Source organism: Sus scrofa, chromosome 15, assembly GCF_054392235.1.
Source record: "Sus scrofa isolate SSC_HxYL_T2T_F1_AM1 chromosome 15, Sscrofa_HxYL_maternal_Yorkshire_Landrace_v2.0, whole genome shotgun sequence".
In the NCBI taxonomy this organism is placed as follows: domain Eukaryota; kingdom Metazoa; phylum Chordata; class Mammalia; order Artiodactyla; family Suidae; genus Sus; species Sus scrofa.
Genome location: NC_139397.1, coordinates 91,459,012 through 91,475,283, shown reverse-complemented (window position 1 = coordinate 91,475,283; position 16,272 = coordinate 91,459,012). Strand labels below are relative to the sequence as shown.

The 16,272-nt window shown below is 36.3% G+C and overlaps 1 protein-coding gene across 9 annotated transcripts in view; it reads left to right on the top strand.

Moving 5' to 3' along the window:
• Nucleotides 1–16,272, top strand: part of TLK1 (tousled like kinase 1) — a 159,766-nt gene that overhangs the window by 128,347 nt on the left and 15,147 nt on the right. For 6 of the 9 annotated variants that reach the window (XM_084999473.1, XM_084999472.1, XM_021075292.2 and 3 more), the window contains 2 exons: nucleotides 9,574–9,671; nucleotides 12,752–12,833. In XM_084999473.1, the coding sequence (XP_084855599.1) occupies nucleotides 9,574–9,671; nucleotides 12,752–12,833 (180 nt within the window). Of the gene's footprint in view, nucleotides 1–2,485; nucleotides 2,744–9,573; nucleotides 10,715–11,881; nucleotides 12,834–16,272 lie in introns of all 9 variants that reach the window. The other 3 variants (XR_014829537.1, XR_014829536.1, XR_014829535.1) reach the window with 3 other exon arrangements.

Below are 16,272 nucleotides of genomic sequence, written 5' to 3'. Positions count from 1 at the left end.
TGAAGGTAAGTGGAATTATTAGTTTAAATTTGTTGGCACTAACGGAAAAAAACTTCCATCATTGATGAAGCCCGTGCCATTTGGACATAAGAGACTAGAGGGCATATTTATTTTTTTCTTGAGATGAATAGTTTATGATGTGCACTGTATTTCATAAAGATAATCATTATTAATAATTGATAGGTAAGCTGAAATGTGAAAGAGTATATATATTTGCCATTGAATAAATCGTAAAGTTGGTGTTCTGTACTATTCTATAGAGTCAGAAACATAATAAATCCAAATCTTGTAAATGTGTTAGTGTGATAGAGCAACAAATGAGAGTTAAGCATTAAATCCATGGCTAAAATAAATACTTATTTCTCGTTACCACCAGTTAGTAAATGTAAGCTTACTTAAGGGCTTATTGTCTTCTGAGATTAGGAAAATTTTTGTGCAGCATCACTTTTTAAAAAATATATCAAGAATTATTTAATATTTATTGTTTTAGTTATCATTTATCAGTTTATGAAATCATTGCATACTCATTCTATAAGTGATTTATTTCCACACTCCCTGAATCAGGCATGATTCAAATTTCCATTGCAGGAGAATTGCATAATATTACATTTTGTAGACTTTGAAATTTAACCATTCTAGAGTGATCATTATTGCTAACTTTGAATGCCAAGATCTTCCCTGTTTGCCTTATCTAAATTATTATGGTAATAATTACTGGTAAAGCCAAATTTGAGCCTTTTCTTACTCCTATTTACTTTTTATTTATACATTTCTCCATTAACAGATGGAAACAAATTGATTCTTTGTATTTAGAAGAATTAATTTACTTGTAGCTTTCTTTGCATCTCAAAGTAGTGGGGAATGTTAGCTTTTTGTTTTTCTAGAAACATGCTATATCATTTTCATTGCAGGTAAAGGAGAGTAGTTAAGTTTTTCTTACACATGTACTTCTCTCTCATATATTACTTTTCTTGGGTAGTCTGTTAGTGACTGTTCTGTCAACTAGAATATTTTTTAATATCTGGTTCATTGTTCTTCACTCTAAATTTATTTATTTATTTTAGGACTGCACCCTCGGCATATGGAAGTTCCCAGGCTAGGGGTTGAAATGGAGCTATGGCTGCTGGCAAACGCCCCAGCAACATGGGATCTGAGCTGTGTTCATGACCTATATACCACAGCTCACGGAAATACCAGATCTACAACCCACTGATCGAGGCCGGGGATTGAACCTGCATCCTCAAGGATACTAGTCAGATTTGTTTCTGCTGTGCCACAATGGGAACTCCTCTAAATTTATTTTTAAAGGTCAACAGAAAAAGCACATTTTGGGGGGGTAAAATGTGCCTAATTTTACCTTTTATATATCTGAGGATTTAATAGAATAAAAAAGAAATACATCGTAAAATATATGGATACTATACAAATTATTCCTAAAATTTATTTAAAAATAACCTTTTTTGCTACTAGTAATTATGCACAAACTTCCTCACTTATCACTTATTAAAAGCTTGTAGTTGCATTGGGAATAATTTACTATCTTTAAAAAATTGTTCCTTTGGGGCAGAGCCACTAAAATACATAGAGTCCCATTTTATGTACCTATGCCACCTGGGGGATCTGTGGATTTAAGAAAACTAATAAACCGTATACCAATTACCTTTTATGATTGATCCTATTTGCATACCAGTCTTTGATACATTCTACTAATGGGAAAGTCATTTATCTTTGTGATTTGGAGAGTTCTGCTAGGTTGTTATTTGTAGTTCTCATCTTTACTCTGGAATTGAAGATAACTACATGGATGTGCTTTTTCCAAGGATTGCTATTAAACTAAGACAACTTTTTAATCACTGAAACACCGTCTTCCTTGTAGTAGATTATAGCTGTAATCATGTTATTTAAAAGATACAAGATACCAATCATTGATACTCCAAAATAAAGAGGAAATAAAGAGTTTTGAAAGTTATTAGGACCAGGAACTATGTCCTGCCATTGGTTTTCCTCAAGTTGGTGATGTAAACAGTCTGTGGATATGTTGCTCCTTATTTTCTAGTCTTTGAGTTTCGTTGTCTTCTACATTTTAAATATTTGATTAGTAGGAGAGAATGCATGTAGAAGATGTGACATCTCAGTGTGGAATGTTAGTGTAGTAGGGGTTGGCTTTAAAGTTTGTGTTTGGGTGTGGGTGTGTGTGTGTGAGAGAGAGAGAGAGGGATTTGTAAGCCCTGAATATAAGTGCCAGAAGTTTTTATTGGAAAAACATAACCAACTTGTAATTGAAACAGGATTAGTCAAGAACCATCAGCACCAACACAAATGTAACTTTGCAGACCGAAGGAATCAGCTAAGCAATTACAGTCATCTCAATCTCTACTAAAACAAAAATCGCATCCAACATGCCACCTGACACCATTTCTTTCTCTCTCTCTCCTTTGCTCCTTGCGATGTGGCATTCATCTCTCCTTGTGCCTCCGTTCTGAAGAGATAACAGTATAGCAACAACTCTGCCACTGAAATCCTGTTCTCTGACCGATATTGGCACCTGCAAAGAGAAACAACCAGTAACAGGCAGCAGCAGCATCAGTATTAATCTTCCATGATGAAATCTTTACAGGTCAAGAACAAGCACACAGCTCTTTTCTCATTCCTTCACAGTGGACCATGCAACTAGTTGAAATGGAAGACAATGGATTATCTGCAAGCCTTTTGAACAGTGGAGAATACAGGGAATTGGTTTTAGGTGATTTAACCCCCAAATATTCTTGAAGTTTCAATCTCCTTTGGTCTTTCTTTCTAGAATACCATTGTCATCTGATTCATCAAATCCTTAGTGTGATCACAATAAGTTTGCATAGGTGACATCTCTTGTCACTTCAGGTTTGAATGAAAATATGAAAATAAGTAATGCTAGAAGGCTTCTTAATCTCTAAAACTGTGTTCGCCTTTATATTCATGGCCATGTCTGGACAGAGTCAGAATTTTTTCTCTCAATCAAAGCCAACCACATGGTATGTTATATTTTCTTTAGAACATAACACAAGATGCTCCTTGTGTAGGGAATAGTTTCAAGTGAAAGTCTAGTGAAAATGCATTATACTAGAAAAAGGCACCACTAAGCCCATGAGGAATATTTTGAGGTTCCTGACTTCTTGGCATGTGTAGGCAAGAAAAGTGCCAAGAAGAGTGTTGGAATTCTAAACTTGACATTCTGTGCTTAATTCTGCTTCCGTTTAGAAGTGACTACATTCTATGAAAGCTGCCTGTGCTGAGAGAACATGTACCTAGTTTTAGATAGGAAAGCTCCCAGTGCTTATGTTCTACTTCCTACTCTCATTGTGAACATACAAACATATTCCTGGCTCTTTTTTCCCTATTTATAATTATACGTCTTAACTTGGTGGTAGATGATGTTCACTTACAAAAATAAAAATTTAAAGATAACTGTGTTTTACTTCTGTAGGGTTTGATATTAATCCAGTTGTATACAAGCAATGGAACTTTTTAAATTTTGGAAACAATCTTAGAGAGCAGGGTTTAATTAATTCAGGTTTGTAAGTTCAGTCTGGAAATAACTATTTCACAAAAGGGAGAAAACAATTGCTTTGCCACTGATCATGAGAACTATAATTCCAGGCCATTAATATGCATGTGCACACAGAGAATCTGGAAGATTAGGCACTTCTCATTTTTATGTAAAAAGTTAAATATTTTTATACATTTAAAAAAAATGAGTCCACCAAAGTCCTGGTAAAGGCCAAAAGGAGGTAGAAAACTGGGAGTGTAGTAAAGCACTGTACCTGTATGTACGAGGGCTTGGCATCAGCACCTTGGTTAGTGTTGAAACATCGAGGAATTTCATGCCCCTAGTACAACAGCTATGATTTCTTTTTCAGGCAGTATACTAAATATTTAAAATTCGTCAGTCAGTTATATTTATTTGCTTCTGGGAAGGTCAGATTTGGTTTGTTTTAGGATCGGGGAACTGACAGAATCAAAACCTGTCCATTTTAACAGTTATTCCCATTTAGGGGTTTCGATATATATATTTATGCATGTGATGAGAAACTAACAACCACCCCACCTTCCGCCCCACAGAAGGAAATGAAGTACAGAGAGGGGAGAAAGCATTAAGGTTCTGAGATAATTATCTGAGCCCGTTTAACACACCTGAGGGAGATAGAGTATGCTCCCATTAGTGACATCCAGCTCAGTGATTGAGGCTGGGAGTCTAGGGAGCATATATATAGTTAGGAAAGGAAAAAAAACCTTGTTAATTTCTTAATTTTTGTCCCTTCTCTTTATCCTGCCCTACTCCTCAATCTAAATAATCATACTCAAGCAAAAATAGGATAATGGGCAGTAGTTTCAAAACTGATCTCTTTACAGTCAAATCTTTGTCTAGGTGGTTTTTTGTTTGTTGGTTCATATTTCCAATGGTTCATGACTCATTTATATTTAAGACAGATGAAAGAATGTAATAGAGAAAAACCTGGAGACATATAATAAGGATAAATTTGAAGTAAATTGGTAATGATTTTCTCCTTAATTCTTTTTTTTTCATTGCCCTTTCTATTGGCTTTTAATAGCGTCTTTTGTTAATTTAACCCTTCATTTTCCTGGTAATAAACTTTTAGAATGATGTTATTTACAGTTTACGAAATTAAAACTTAATTTGTGGACCTTTAGATACTCTTGAGGAAATCATATTGTTGATACTATGGAAATGAATTTGGTGTTAAACCTTACTCTGAACTAGTTTTCCCAGACCAGCTAATGTTGTTATGGTGCTATTGAATGGATAGTTGAAAATGATAAGCTTTTCTCTGCTTCTACCATCTTCATAATATACTACACAGAATTCTTTTCTTTCACCAACCCTCAGGGATTATAGGCAAGCTGAGAATGATACATCAGAAAAATACTTTCTGTCTTGTCTTGGCTTTATAGAAAGACAACACTTGCAAATAGAGGGGGGTTTTGGTGGGGCTAACATGTAACATACACTAAAGATTTGCTGAAGAAGTTTAAACTAGTATGTTTAATTTTTTCAGGAAACACATCAGTTTTACATGCGAAAATGCATTTTATAATTCTAAGCTTTATAGTTTAATGCCTATACACCCCACCTTTTTTTTTTTTTCCTTTAATAATTGCCCTTTTAGGAGTTCCCATTGTGGCTCATTGGGTTACAAACCTCGCTGGTATCCATGAGGATGTGTGTTCCATCCCTGGCCTTGCTCAGTGGGTTAAGGATCCCATGTTGCCCCAAGCTGTGGCGTAGTCGCAGGTGCGGCTCAGATCCCGCACTTAGGTCAGCAACTGCAGCTCCAATTCAACCCCCAGCCTGGCACTTTCCATATGCCCCAGGCACGGCCCTAAAAACAGGGAAAAAAAGAAAGAAAAAGCTGTCGTTAAGAGAAATGCTCAAAAATACCCCAAATTTGCCTAGTAGTTTTAACCTGCCATTATTTTACAGAGATTCTACCTGCTGTAACATACTCTTGGCCTAGAATGTTGAGCTAAATGGATATTAAGTTGCCTGAAGGATTGATTTTAAATCGAAAGCATTTCTATGCTAAATACCTGGTGAGGGACAAACTGGTTTTACCTTCCATATAAATTTTTTAAAGTTAAAAATTTTGGAAGGTAGTGTGTTTTGCGGGTTACTTAAATGATGCAGTATTGAGATCTGTTGTATATTTATGACCTGGATTTTATGTGTGTATATTTATGTAATTCAGAATATGAGATCTTATTTCAAATTACTGCTAAAATAGCTGTAATGTGTACTGTTAAGGTCCATTGCTGTATTTTTTTGGCTTAATCAGAAAAGAGCCATGTCCTTTTATTGTATGTGATTATCAAACCTACCTCTCTAGTTAATAGATTCTTTTCTTACTCATGTCCCTTCAACACCATAATTGCCTACAGAGACCAGTTCCTTTCTGGAGATGCTCTTTGTTTCTTCTAGACCTTCTCTGTTTTAACTGCTCTGCTCCAGGATGACTCAAGGATTGAAGCTTAGTGTTCTTGCTAAATAAACATCATCTAGCTGTCTGGATTGCCTTTTATTGTAGTAATTTGGCCTGCATTTGCCTTGCATTTGAGGACTTCATTCCATAATAATCCAGATCAATTGTGAGCCCAGGTCAAGCTTGCTTCTCTTCAACCCTCTGAAAATAATTAATTAAGTTAGTAGTCTGATGACAGAAAGGTACCTCTTTCTGTATTCTGTATTCTGTGGTTAATGTCAATTTCAGGAAAAGACAGTATGGCCTACAGTATATAGATCTTTGGAAATGATCCGCTCTAAAGATAAATTAGTTGCTGAGACTACCATATTCTAGACTGTCGTAAGCTGGGGCCAGACCAAAACTGCCCCTTTCTCTAAGAAGAGGATACTAGGCAGTATTGCCCTAGTGTTTGCCTAAAAGTATGTGTATTAATCTGCTTAGTCTGCCATAACAAAATACCATAAACTAGGTGGCTTAAAAAAGCAAATTTATTTCTTGTAGTTCTAGAGGCTGCAAGTCCAAGATCAAGTTCGAGTAGAGTTTAGTTTCTGGTGAGGCTCTCTTCCTGGTTTGTAGACACCCGCTTTCTCAAGTTCTGCCGTGGTTTTTTTCCCTTGCACTCCCACAAAGAGGTGGCAGGGTTGGGAGGTCTCTTTCTCCTCCTCCTCATAAAGCCACTAATCCCATCTTTAGGGCTCCATTCTCATGACCTAATCTAACGATTATCTTATAAAGTCCCCTTCTCCAAATACCATCACATTGGGGTTTAGGACTTAGACACAAAAAATTTGGAAGGAACACAAACCTTCAATCATAAAAGTGTGTATTCTTTTTCTCAGTGGGATTTAAGAGAAGTTACTTAGAACTGCTGAATCATCCTTTCCCTAGAAGTGTTTCTCTTTTGTTTTAAGGTCCAAGATACTGTGGTATAAATATTATGTTATAGTATGGACAATGTAAATATATTTCACTGATGGCTATGGAGGATTTATGTCTATTTATATATGACTTGAATAGTTCCTTCACTTCACAGGTATTCTAGGATCCAGCTTTTTTTTTTTTTTTTTGTGCTCCTGGCATTTTGGTTTTTTCCTGTAAACTTTACAATTCAAAATGATTGAAGTTTGCCTGTGCTTTTGTACTGTAAGATCTTATGGGACATACTTGTCATGTTTTATAGAGGATAAAAACTTGCTTAACTGACAGACATTTATTTCTTTAGTGGGTATTTAGTGATATTGATTACTGTCATTGTATAAACATCTGAAGATTACCAATCTAGTTGAATCATAATTATATATTTATGAGTTAATTTCATTTCTCTAAATTCACTTTTCAAGTAGGATCTTCATACCACAGTTTCAAAGAAAAGTTGAAACAAGTATTTCAGCTGGTATTCTAATAGGCATTTTACAATTTGTCAGGTTATTTAAAGTTATACTAGCTTACTGAGTGTTTAGTAGCTTCCTACATACGTAAGAAATTAACGACAAGTTTTAAGGCAGCAAAGTTAGTAATCTGATGACAGAAAGGTACCTCTTTCTGTATTCTGTGGTATAAATTTTTTCATATTGGTGATGTAAATAAATTTTTTCATACTGGCACACTTGTATGGCCAGGTTCTTACTCTATTCTGTATAATTAAATTGAGACAACTAAGCTGTGGTTTGACTTTATTATTCCAAAATTCTTAATCTATTTCTTGTCCATATAATTAATCTTCAACTCTTTGGTCTCCTGGAGCATTATTTTATCTTTTTTCTTTTTTTATTAAAATTGGGAATATTTGTAACTGAAGATACATTAAATGAGGAAATTTCAGAGAATTTATCTGTTTTAGAAAACTTCAAAAATTTTTAGAAAGGTTTATCTTAAATTTATTTTGAAGGTTTCTATGTATCATCCGATGTCTAATTTATATTAAATATCTCTGCAACAAGTAGTGGTTGGGTTTTATTTTTAAATGATTGAAATAAGGAGTTCTCTTTTGGTGCAGCAGGTTAAGAATCTTGCGTTGTTACTGTAAGCAGCTTGGGTCACTGCTATAGCGCAGCCAAAAATAAATAAATCAGATAAAATAATTGAAAAATCTTAAGTGTCAAGTGGAATACAAACAACATATTTAGATCTAGTTTTTAAATCTGTGAACATTTGTTTTTTTATGATACTTAGCTTATGATATACATTATGATACTAAGTTTAAGCCATTATATTTTCAAGGTAAATTTCAGGATCAATTTTTTTGAGAGAAAGGATTTTTTAAATATCAGAAGATAAATCATTAAGAGATGGTGTTAATGAAAACCAGAAATACTTAAGTACAGTATTCAGAAATACCCTCTATTCTGTGTGGTATAGATTTATAACGGTAGTGGTACATATTTAGACCAAGGCAATTTAAATTATTTCTGGATATACCAGAAATAAAACTTTCAGCTCACACATAATAAATATTTATTCAACAATATAAAATTGAGCATTTCTAGAACTTTCCACTGAAATTTGGTATATTCTTGTCTTTTGAGTAGTATTTAAATTATTAACAAAGAGGTGTGTGTGATAGGTAATTTTGTTTTGGTGTCCAATTTTTTTAATGTTCTAAAATTTGTATATTTTGAGACATGAAAAATATTTGTCAAAATGTTCACATTAAATGGATATTAAAGTAATTTGTTTAGGATCTGCCATAGCTATTCTTAAAATTTTTGTTTTAGCGTCTCTCTAAGATCGTAGTGGGGAGTTCCTGTCGTGGCGCAGCTGAAACGAATCTGACTAGGAACCATGAGGTTTTGGGTTCGATCCTTGGCCTCGCTCAGTGGGTTAAGGATCCGGCGTTGCCGTGAGCTGTGGTGTAGGTCGCAGATGCGGCTTGGATCTGGCATTGCTGTGGCTCTGGCAAAGGCTGGCAGCTACAGCTCCGAATGGACCCCTAGCCTGGGAACCTCCATGTGCCATGGGTGTGGCCCTAAAAAGACAAAAAAGACCAAAAAAAAAAAAAAAAAGATTGTAGTGGGATTTATCCAAAGCGAGTGGTCACATTGGGGGGTGTGTGTGTGTGTTTGTATATTCCAAATGTTGTAAGGTCTCAGAATAATCAGTGGATCTGTCTTCTACCTTTCTTTCTCTTTTAACTGTCGTGAAATAACCTTCATTTCATTTGTTTTGTAGTAGTAAATTATTCCCTCTTAAATTAAAATTTGGATGTACCAGAAATAAAACTTTCAGCTCATTTTGTGTAGGTCAGGTTCAGACTGCTTTGCAGTCATTTTCAGTTTAGACATTATAAAAATAGATCTCTTGTACAGAATAAAACTCAGCATCTCATTAGGTATAGATTTTGATGTGGAGGATGGTTTCTTAAAATAGGCTTTTTGCCTTACCTTTTTTCCATCTTTTCAGGCATTGAAAAGAGCACTTTTTTGGTCTTTTTAACTCAGTGGTACTTTATAATATACTATTCTTCCCATCACTGTAAAAAAATTGGTACATGAGTAAAAATATCTTTTTATATCGCAAATAAATTGAGCTTGTTATAGTCCCCTCTCTTCATTTTCAGGAAGAGGCAGAAATCCAGGCAGAACTTGAACGTTTGGAAAGAGTTAGAAATCTTCACATCCGAGAGCTCAAAAGAATAAATAATGAAGATAATTCACAGTAAGTTATTTGTATTTCACAGTTTTACATAAGTTTTTTCTCCCCTTGGAAAGCTTAAGCACTGTATTTCCTTGCTGAGGGTAAGGGGCATTCTCATTGTAGACCTGAAGTCCTTCCCATGGCTCAGAAGGCCTTGCATGATCTGGTCTCTGGCCACCTCACCACCCCATCTCTCTCATCTTTCCCTCACTTACATGTCTTAGAGACACTGGCCCCCCTTCAGCATGTCCAGCACGTTCCCATCTCACGGCTTTTGTGCTTGCCATTTCCTCTGCCTGAAATGTTCCTCAAAGTAGCTGAGTGGCTTACTTTTTATTTCACTCCAGGTGGTCATTAGAGAGGCTGTCCCTAGGCCTCCCTGTCTAAAATAGCAGTACTTGCCTTACTGCATCCCTTCTCTCAGTATCCTTACACTGCTTTAGTTTTTCATAGCATTTATCACTATCTGGGATTATATATATTTTTTCAGTTATTTTATGTTTCCTTTCACTGGAAGGTAAGCTACTTGAGAGCAGGGATTTAGTTTTGTTGTTGCTAGCTATATCCCTAGAACCTGGACAAGTGTCTGGCACGTGATAGGCATAGAATAAATATTTGTTGATCAAACACAAAAGTTAATATTATAGTAGTGAAGGAGGAATTATTTCAACTAAAGGGATTTCAGTAAGCCGTGTTTCCAGCATTACATGAAAACTGGAGACAAAATTGAGAAATAGTTTTAAGTTATACTCTCTGTCCTTGATTCCTAATTATCAAAATGATAATAAACACTAAGGGAATTCAAAGAAGAGAAAATAGTTTCCACCACGGCGTAGTGTGTTAAGAATCCGACTGCAGCAGCTCAGGTCACTGTAGGGGTACAGGTTCAATCCCTGGCCCAGGGCAGTGAGTTAAAGGATCCTGTGCTGATGGAGCTGCAGGTCAGATTCATTCCCTGGCCTGGGAACGTCCATATGCCACAGGTGCAGCCATTAATAAAAAAGAGAAGAGAAATTAGCTGTGGACTGGTGGGAGCTTTATGAAGAAGATGGAAATTAAGCAAGGCACTACTACTTGGACTTAATTAAGTCAGTGTAGAGGGGAGAAAGAATGTCTGTTTATCTTTAAGACTTAGGGAATTGAAATCTTCATGACCTGATAATATGAGTATCAGAATTGGAAATGGCCTATTTCTACTGTGAAATATAAATATCTTGCTTAAAAAAAGGCCTATTAACAGTCATCTGATGATTGTATGAACACAGTCCTTCTAATGTGAATGAAAATAATAGTTATGGAATATTCTTAATTGTATCAGATGACAATTCTAATAAAGCAGATAAGACAAAACTAATTTACAGTTGGCTATTTTGAAAGTTATATCCAAACTTGTTTGTGGATATGACTTAGTCCACTTGATGAAAATTAAATGAATTGTTACAGCTTTACATTTTGCTTTAAAACTAAGCAGAAATCTCTTTTACTTACAAATTCTCAAGAAAAGCCTTAAATTATTAAAGGTCTTCTTATTTTGAGTAAAGTATATTTGCATCTGGAGTTATAAAACAATCATCTTTTTTTTGTTTGTTTGTTTGTTTGCCTTAAATTTCAAGAGTGCAGATTTTGGAACATTTTTCTGCTAAGCCCTGCCATGTATTAGCTATTGACCTTGGACAATAGTACAGTAGTGCCCTAGTCTGTAAAATAGAAATAGTAGCAGGGCCTACTTCAAAGAGTAGTGAGTGCTTAATGTATAGCAGGTGCAATAAACTTTAAATAGTTATTTAAAGTAATGTTTGTCTGTGATGTTTGTTTTATAAAATTTTTTTAAAAGCTTTCCCTGGAGTTCCCATGGTGGCTCAGTAGTAATGAACCTGAGTAGCATCCACTAGGATTCAGGTTTGATTCCCTGGCCTTGCTCAGTGGGTTAAGGATCTGGTGTTTTGTGAGCTCTAGTGTAGGTCGCAGATGTGGCTCAGATCTGGTGTTGCTCTGGGTGTGGCTGTGGCCAGCAGCTTCAGCTCTGATTGGACCCCTAGCCTGGGAACTTTTTTTTTTTTTTTTTTTTTTAGGGCTGCTTCTGCGGTATATGGAGGGTACCAGGCTAGGGGTTGAATTGGAGCTGCAGCTCCTGGTCTGCACAACAGCCACAGCAACAATGGGATCTGGGCCATGTCTGCAACCTACACACAGCTCATGGCCACACTGGATCCTTTAACCCACTGAGCAAGGCCAGGGATCAAACCTGCATCCTCATGTATACTAGTGGGGTTTGTTAATGCTGAGCCACGATGGAAACTCCCCAGGAATTTCTGTGTGCCATGGGTGCAGTCCTAAAAAGAAAAAATTTGTTGTCTTTTTTTTTTTTTTTTTTTTGCTTTTTAGGGCTGCATTAGTGGTATGTGGAGGTTCCCAGGTTAGGGTCTTATCAGAGCTACAGCTGCCAGCCTACGCCACAGCCACATCAATGCAGGATTCAAGCTGTGTCTGTGACCTACACTGCAGCTCATGGCAACACTGGATCCTTAACCCACTGAGCGAGGCCAGGGATTGAACCTGCAACCTCATGGTTCCTAGTCCGATTCATTTCCTCTGTGCCACAACGGGAACTCCTAAAGTGTTTCTTTTTTGGTTGAGAATTAAAATTTTATTTATAGACATCAGACTGTAGAATTTAATTTAACCGTGGATGAAAGCCAGTTTATAAATATTTTTAATCATGTGTCAGTGCTGTAAAATTTCATTAACCATAACTTCCTAAATAAAAGTTTATTTTTCCAAGGGAAGTAATTCCTGTTGAATAGATACAGGATTTCATAAAACTCTTAGTAATGTAGTAGTTGGCAGGTTGTTATCACAGTGTTATAATTGGACATTGAATCTGAATATTCAGATAGAAATGTTAAGCTCTTTGAACACCAAAGCATCAGGATGGGTGATAGTCATGCAGGTAGAGAAAGAAAAGAAGTATGGAATGGGATTCAAAATTAGCAGAGTAGCTGAAAAAGAAATAGGCATAGAATAAGAGTGTAACTTTATTGTGGAAGGAACCTTTTTATGTGTGTTTTCATGTGCCTGAGTGTTTTTTTCCCACCTTTAAGGTTCAAGGATCATCCAACATTAAATGAAAGATATTTATTACTTCATCTGCTTGGTAGAGGTGGCTTTAGTGAAGTGTATAAGGTAATGTACATTTTTTTTTCTGTTTTTCATATTAATATAGCAAGGATATAGGAGTAGGTAGTTAGGAAGTACATGTCTTTTATTGATTTTATGATTTTTTTGACTGGTTTTGTGTCCTCTCATTACAAAAAAGAGTCTGTGGTGGCCTATGTTGTCTTATCAGGAGTCTAAGAACTATCCTTACATCTTCCTTTGCACTCCCTCCAATATTTGGTACCTGGTTACCACTAGCCAGTCTGATGCAAATAATAACAGCCATTAGATTCAAGCTAGGCAGGTGGCCATTCAATTTAGTAAATTTATGGAAAGGTTGTACCTCTTAATTTAAACACGAGTCACAAGTCTTATATGTCCTGAATTTATCCAGATTACTACCTATTTTAAGGCTGGTGTTTCTCAAATGTATAGATGTAGAAATTTTTACTCATATGTATAATACTTTATACTTTTTTTTTTACTTTATATTATCTTTCTGCCCAACCTTTAAATGTTGTAGTTCCTCCAGGTCTCTTGTCATTTGTATTCTCCTTTTCAAATGTATTCCCCTCCCATTCACTAAGTTATTGTCTATTTGATTTCAGATATAGATACATAGATATCTACCCCACACTTTCCTTCTGAGCCCCATACCTTTGGTTTACATAATTTAGTCTGTTCACCTCACGTGGACGCTTCACAAGCACTGCAAACCCATGTCTGAAATAGAAGTTATCTTCTTCTTCTCCAAACCTCTTTTTCTCCAAACACTGCTCCCTACTTTAATATACAGCACTGCCATTTATCTGCCCATTTCCTCAACTGAAAAGCATAAAAGCCATCCGTCCTTCTTTTCACCTTTCCTTTAACTCCCTTCCAGCATCTAACCAGTTCCTGATGCCTGCTGTCATAATGTCACATTAAGCTCTCCTAAAGCTAGCAATGACTCTTCTCCTCTCTCTTAGTCGATGACCTCATTGTCTCTTGTTTGCATTGCTGCCTGACTCTTAGCTGATCACCTTTCTGGGCATTGAGTTTCTCCAGTTCATTTGTGCATGCTGCAGTTAGAGTGGCCTTGTTAAAAAATGCAGTCTGATCATCTCACTCCCCTGCTTATAAGCCCCAGTAACTTCCCATTTGCTCTTAGTTAGGATGAAGTCATAATGAAGGTCATAGTCTCACCTTAAACTCCAATTCCTATAGAGGGCTTCCCTGTTAGCTGGCTTTTATAAGCTTCTTGTAAACTTTGTGCTTCATTATGTATTGGTATAGTCAGTGGTTAAGACCTTGGGTTCTCGGAGTTCCTGTTGTGTCTCAGCAGGTCCCCTGGCCTGGGAACTTCCATATGCCAATGGTGAGGCCTTTAAAAAAAGAAAAAGAGAAAAAAGACCTTGGGTACCAACATCAAATGCTAGCTAGCACTTACATGTGGAATCTAAAAAAAGGACGCAGTAAACTTCTTTGCAGAACCGATACTGACTCACAGACTGAAAAACTATGGTTTCCAAATGAGACAGGTTGGGGGGATGCACTGAGGGTTTGGGATGGAAATGCTATAAAATTTTGTTGTGATGATTGTTGTACAACTATAAATGTAATAAAATTCATTGAGAAATAAATGAATAGATAGCAAAAAAGGAAAAAACCTTGGGATTTGAACCCAGGCAGGCTAGGTTTGGATCCTGGCTAATTCTACTATTTATTACCTATGTGAATGTGGGCTTATTGCTTACTGTCCTTTACCTACCTCCCTGTCTTCATCTGGGAGTAATAACAGTATCCACATCATAAGATCACTGTAATGATAAACAAACTATCACAGGTAAATCACATAGAACATCGGTGTTGAGTAAATGTTAAGCTCACCAGATTATTATTAGAAGGAGACAACCTGTATCTCATTCTGACTCTGGAGGAAATTAAGTTATTTGGATTCAGAGAACTTCACTTCTGATCTTGGCTCAACCATAAACTATGTTTGGTTTGGTTTTGGTTTTGGTTTTGGTTTTACTTGGACAAGCATTAAGCATCACCCAATCAAGAGCGACCTGTGAGCTCTCTTCTAGTTCCTTTTTTTCTTGACTCTAATTAGAGTTCATCATCAAGCACTTAAGTTGTCTTACCCAGGCCACAAGGTAGAAAAGAAGATCACAATAGTTTATCACCAAAAGTACAGCTAGCTAGCACTAGCTCAGCCTAAAAGGTGCCTAGCTTCTGAGCTTACTAATAGCTTTCGTGATAGCCTTCTGCCACCGCCTGATAGTATGTCCACTGTTTTGAAGAAAAAGCTTTTATAGAAATAAGAAAATGCAGGTTGTGGGGGAGGCTACTGATTTAAGCCCTCAGAACTGACTTAAATTTACTAATGACAGCTCCCTCCAACCCCTTCAGAGCCCTTTCATGGTTGGCAGGTCCAGAGGGAAACCGGCAGTTTTAAATCAATCCAAGTTGGAAAGTGTTGAATTAGTTGTTCAGTGATTACCATCTTAGCTTTATGGGAGGATATACTTTATTCTCCTAATCTTAGGAGAAAAGTGTGTCATACAATTATTATAATCAATATGCACTGATGATAATTTTATTAGTACTAAGGATTTATTTACTTATTTTTGCTTTTTAGGGCAGCTCTGCGGCATATGGCAGTTCCCAGGCTAGGGGTCAAATCGGAGCTGTAGCCGCCAGCCTATACCAAAGCCACAGCAACGTGGGATCCGAGCCGCATCTGCAACCTACAACCACAGCTCATGGCAATGCCGGATCCTTAACCCTCTGAGTGAGGCCAGGGATCAAACCCGCAACCTCATGGTTCCTAGTCGGAGGCGTTAACCACTGAGCCAGGAAGGGAACTCCAGTACTAAGAATTTATGAATGCCTTTGAGTTTCATAAAAGGCTTTTTGCTTTCTCTCACATGAGCTTCTTTTTTTGATTTTTTCTTTCTTAAAACTCAGCTTTCAATAATGTAATTAGCTCATGTTTATTGGTTATTTACTATGAGTCATATATTATTTTAAACACTTTACATGTTTCATCCCATTTCATTCTCAACAACGCAAACTTCATGAGACTGATGCTGAGAGAGGTTATTAGCACAAAGTCATGCAGCTAATAGACTCCAGAGTGAATATTCTTAATTACTGCATCTTATGTTATTTTTATAATTTTGTGACAAGCAGTTTACCCTATTGTTTATTTCAAGGTTAAATTGATATGGGGAGTGGGGTCTAGGAACCTTCTTCCTAGTAAATATATAAGCTTTCAAGTGTTTTCTTAAAGGAGCACCTTTGTATTTGTCATGGTGGAACCTAAATTATTACATCTCTCTCTGATGATATTCAGAGTTTGTTTTTTTTAAGACATTTATAAGTCACCTCTAAAGATTTCTTTTATTTAAGAAATAGGCTTCTAATTTAAACAAACCAGTGTAAAACCTTTTTTTGAGACAAGATTAAGGAATTACTACTG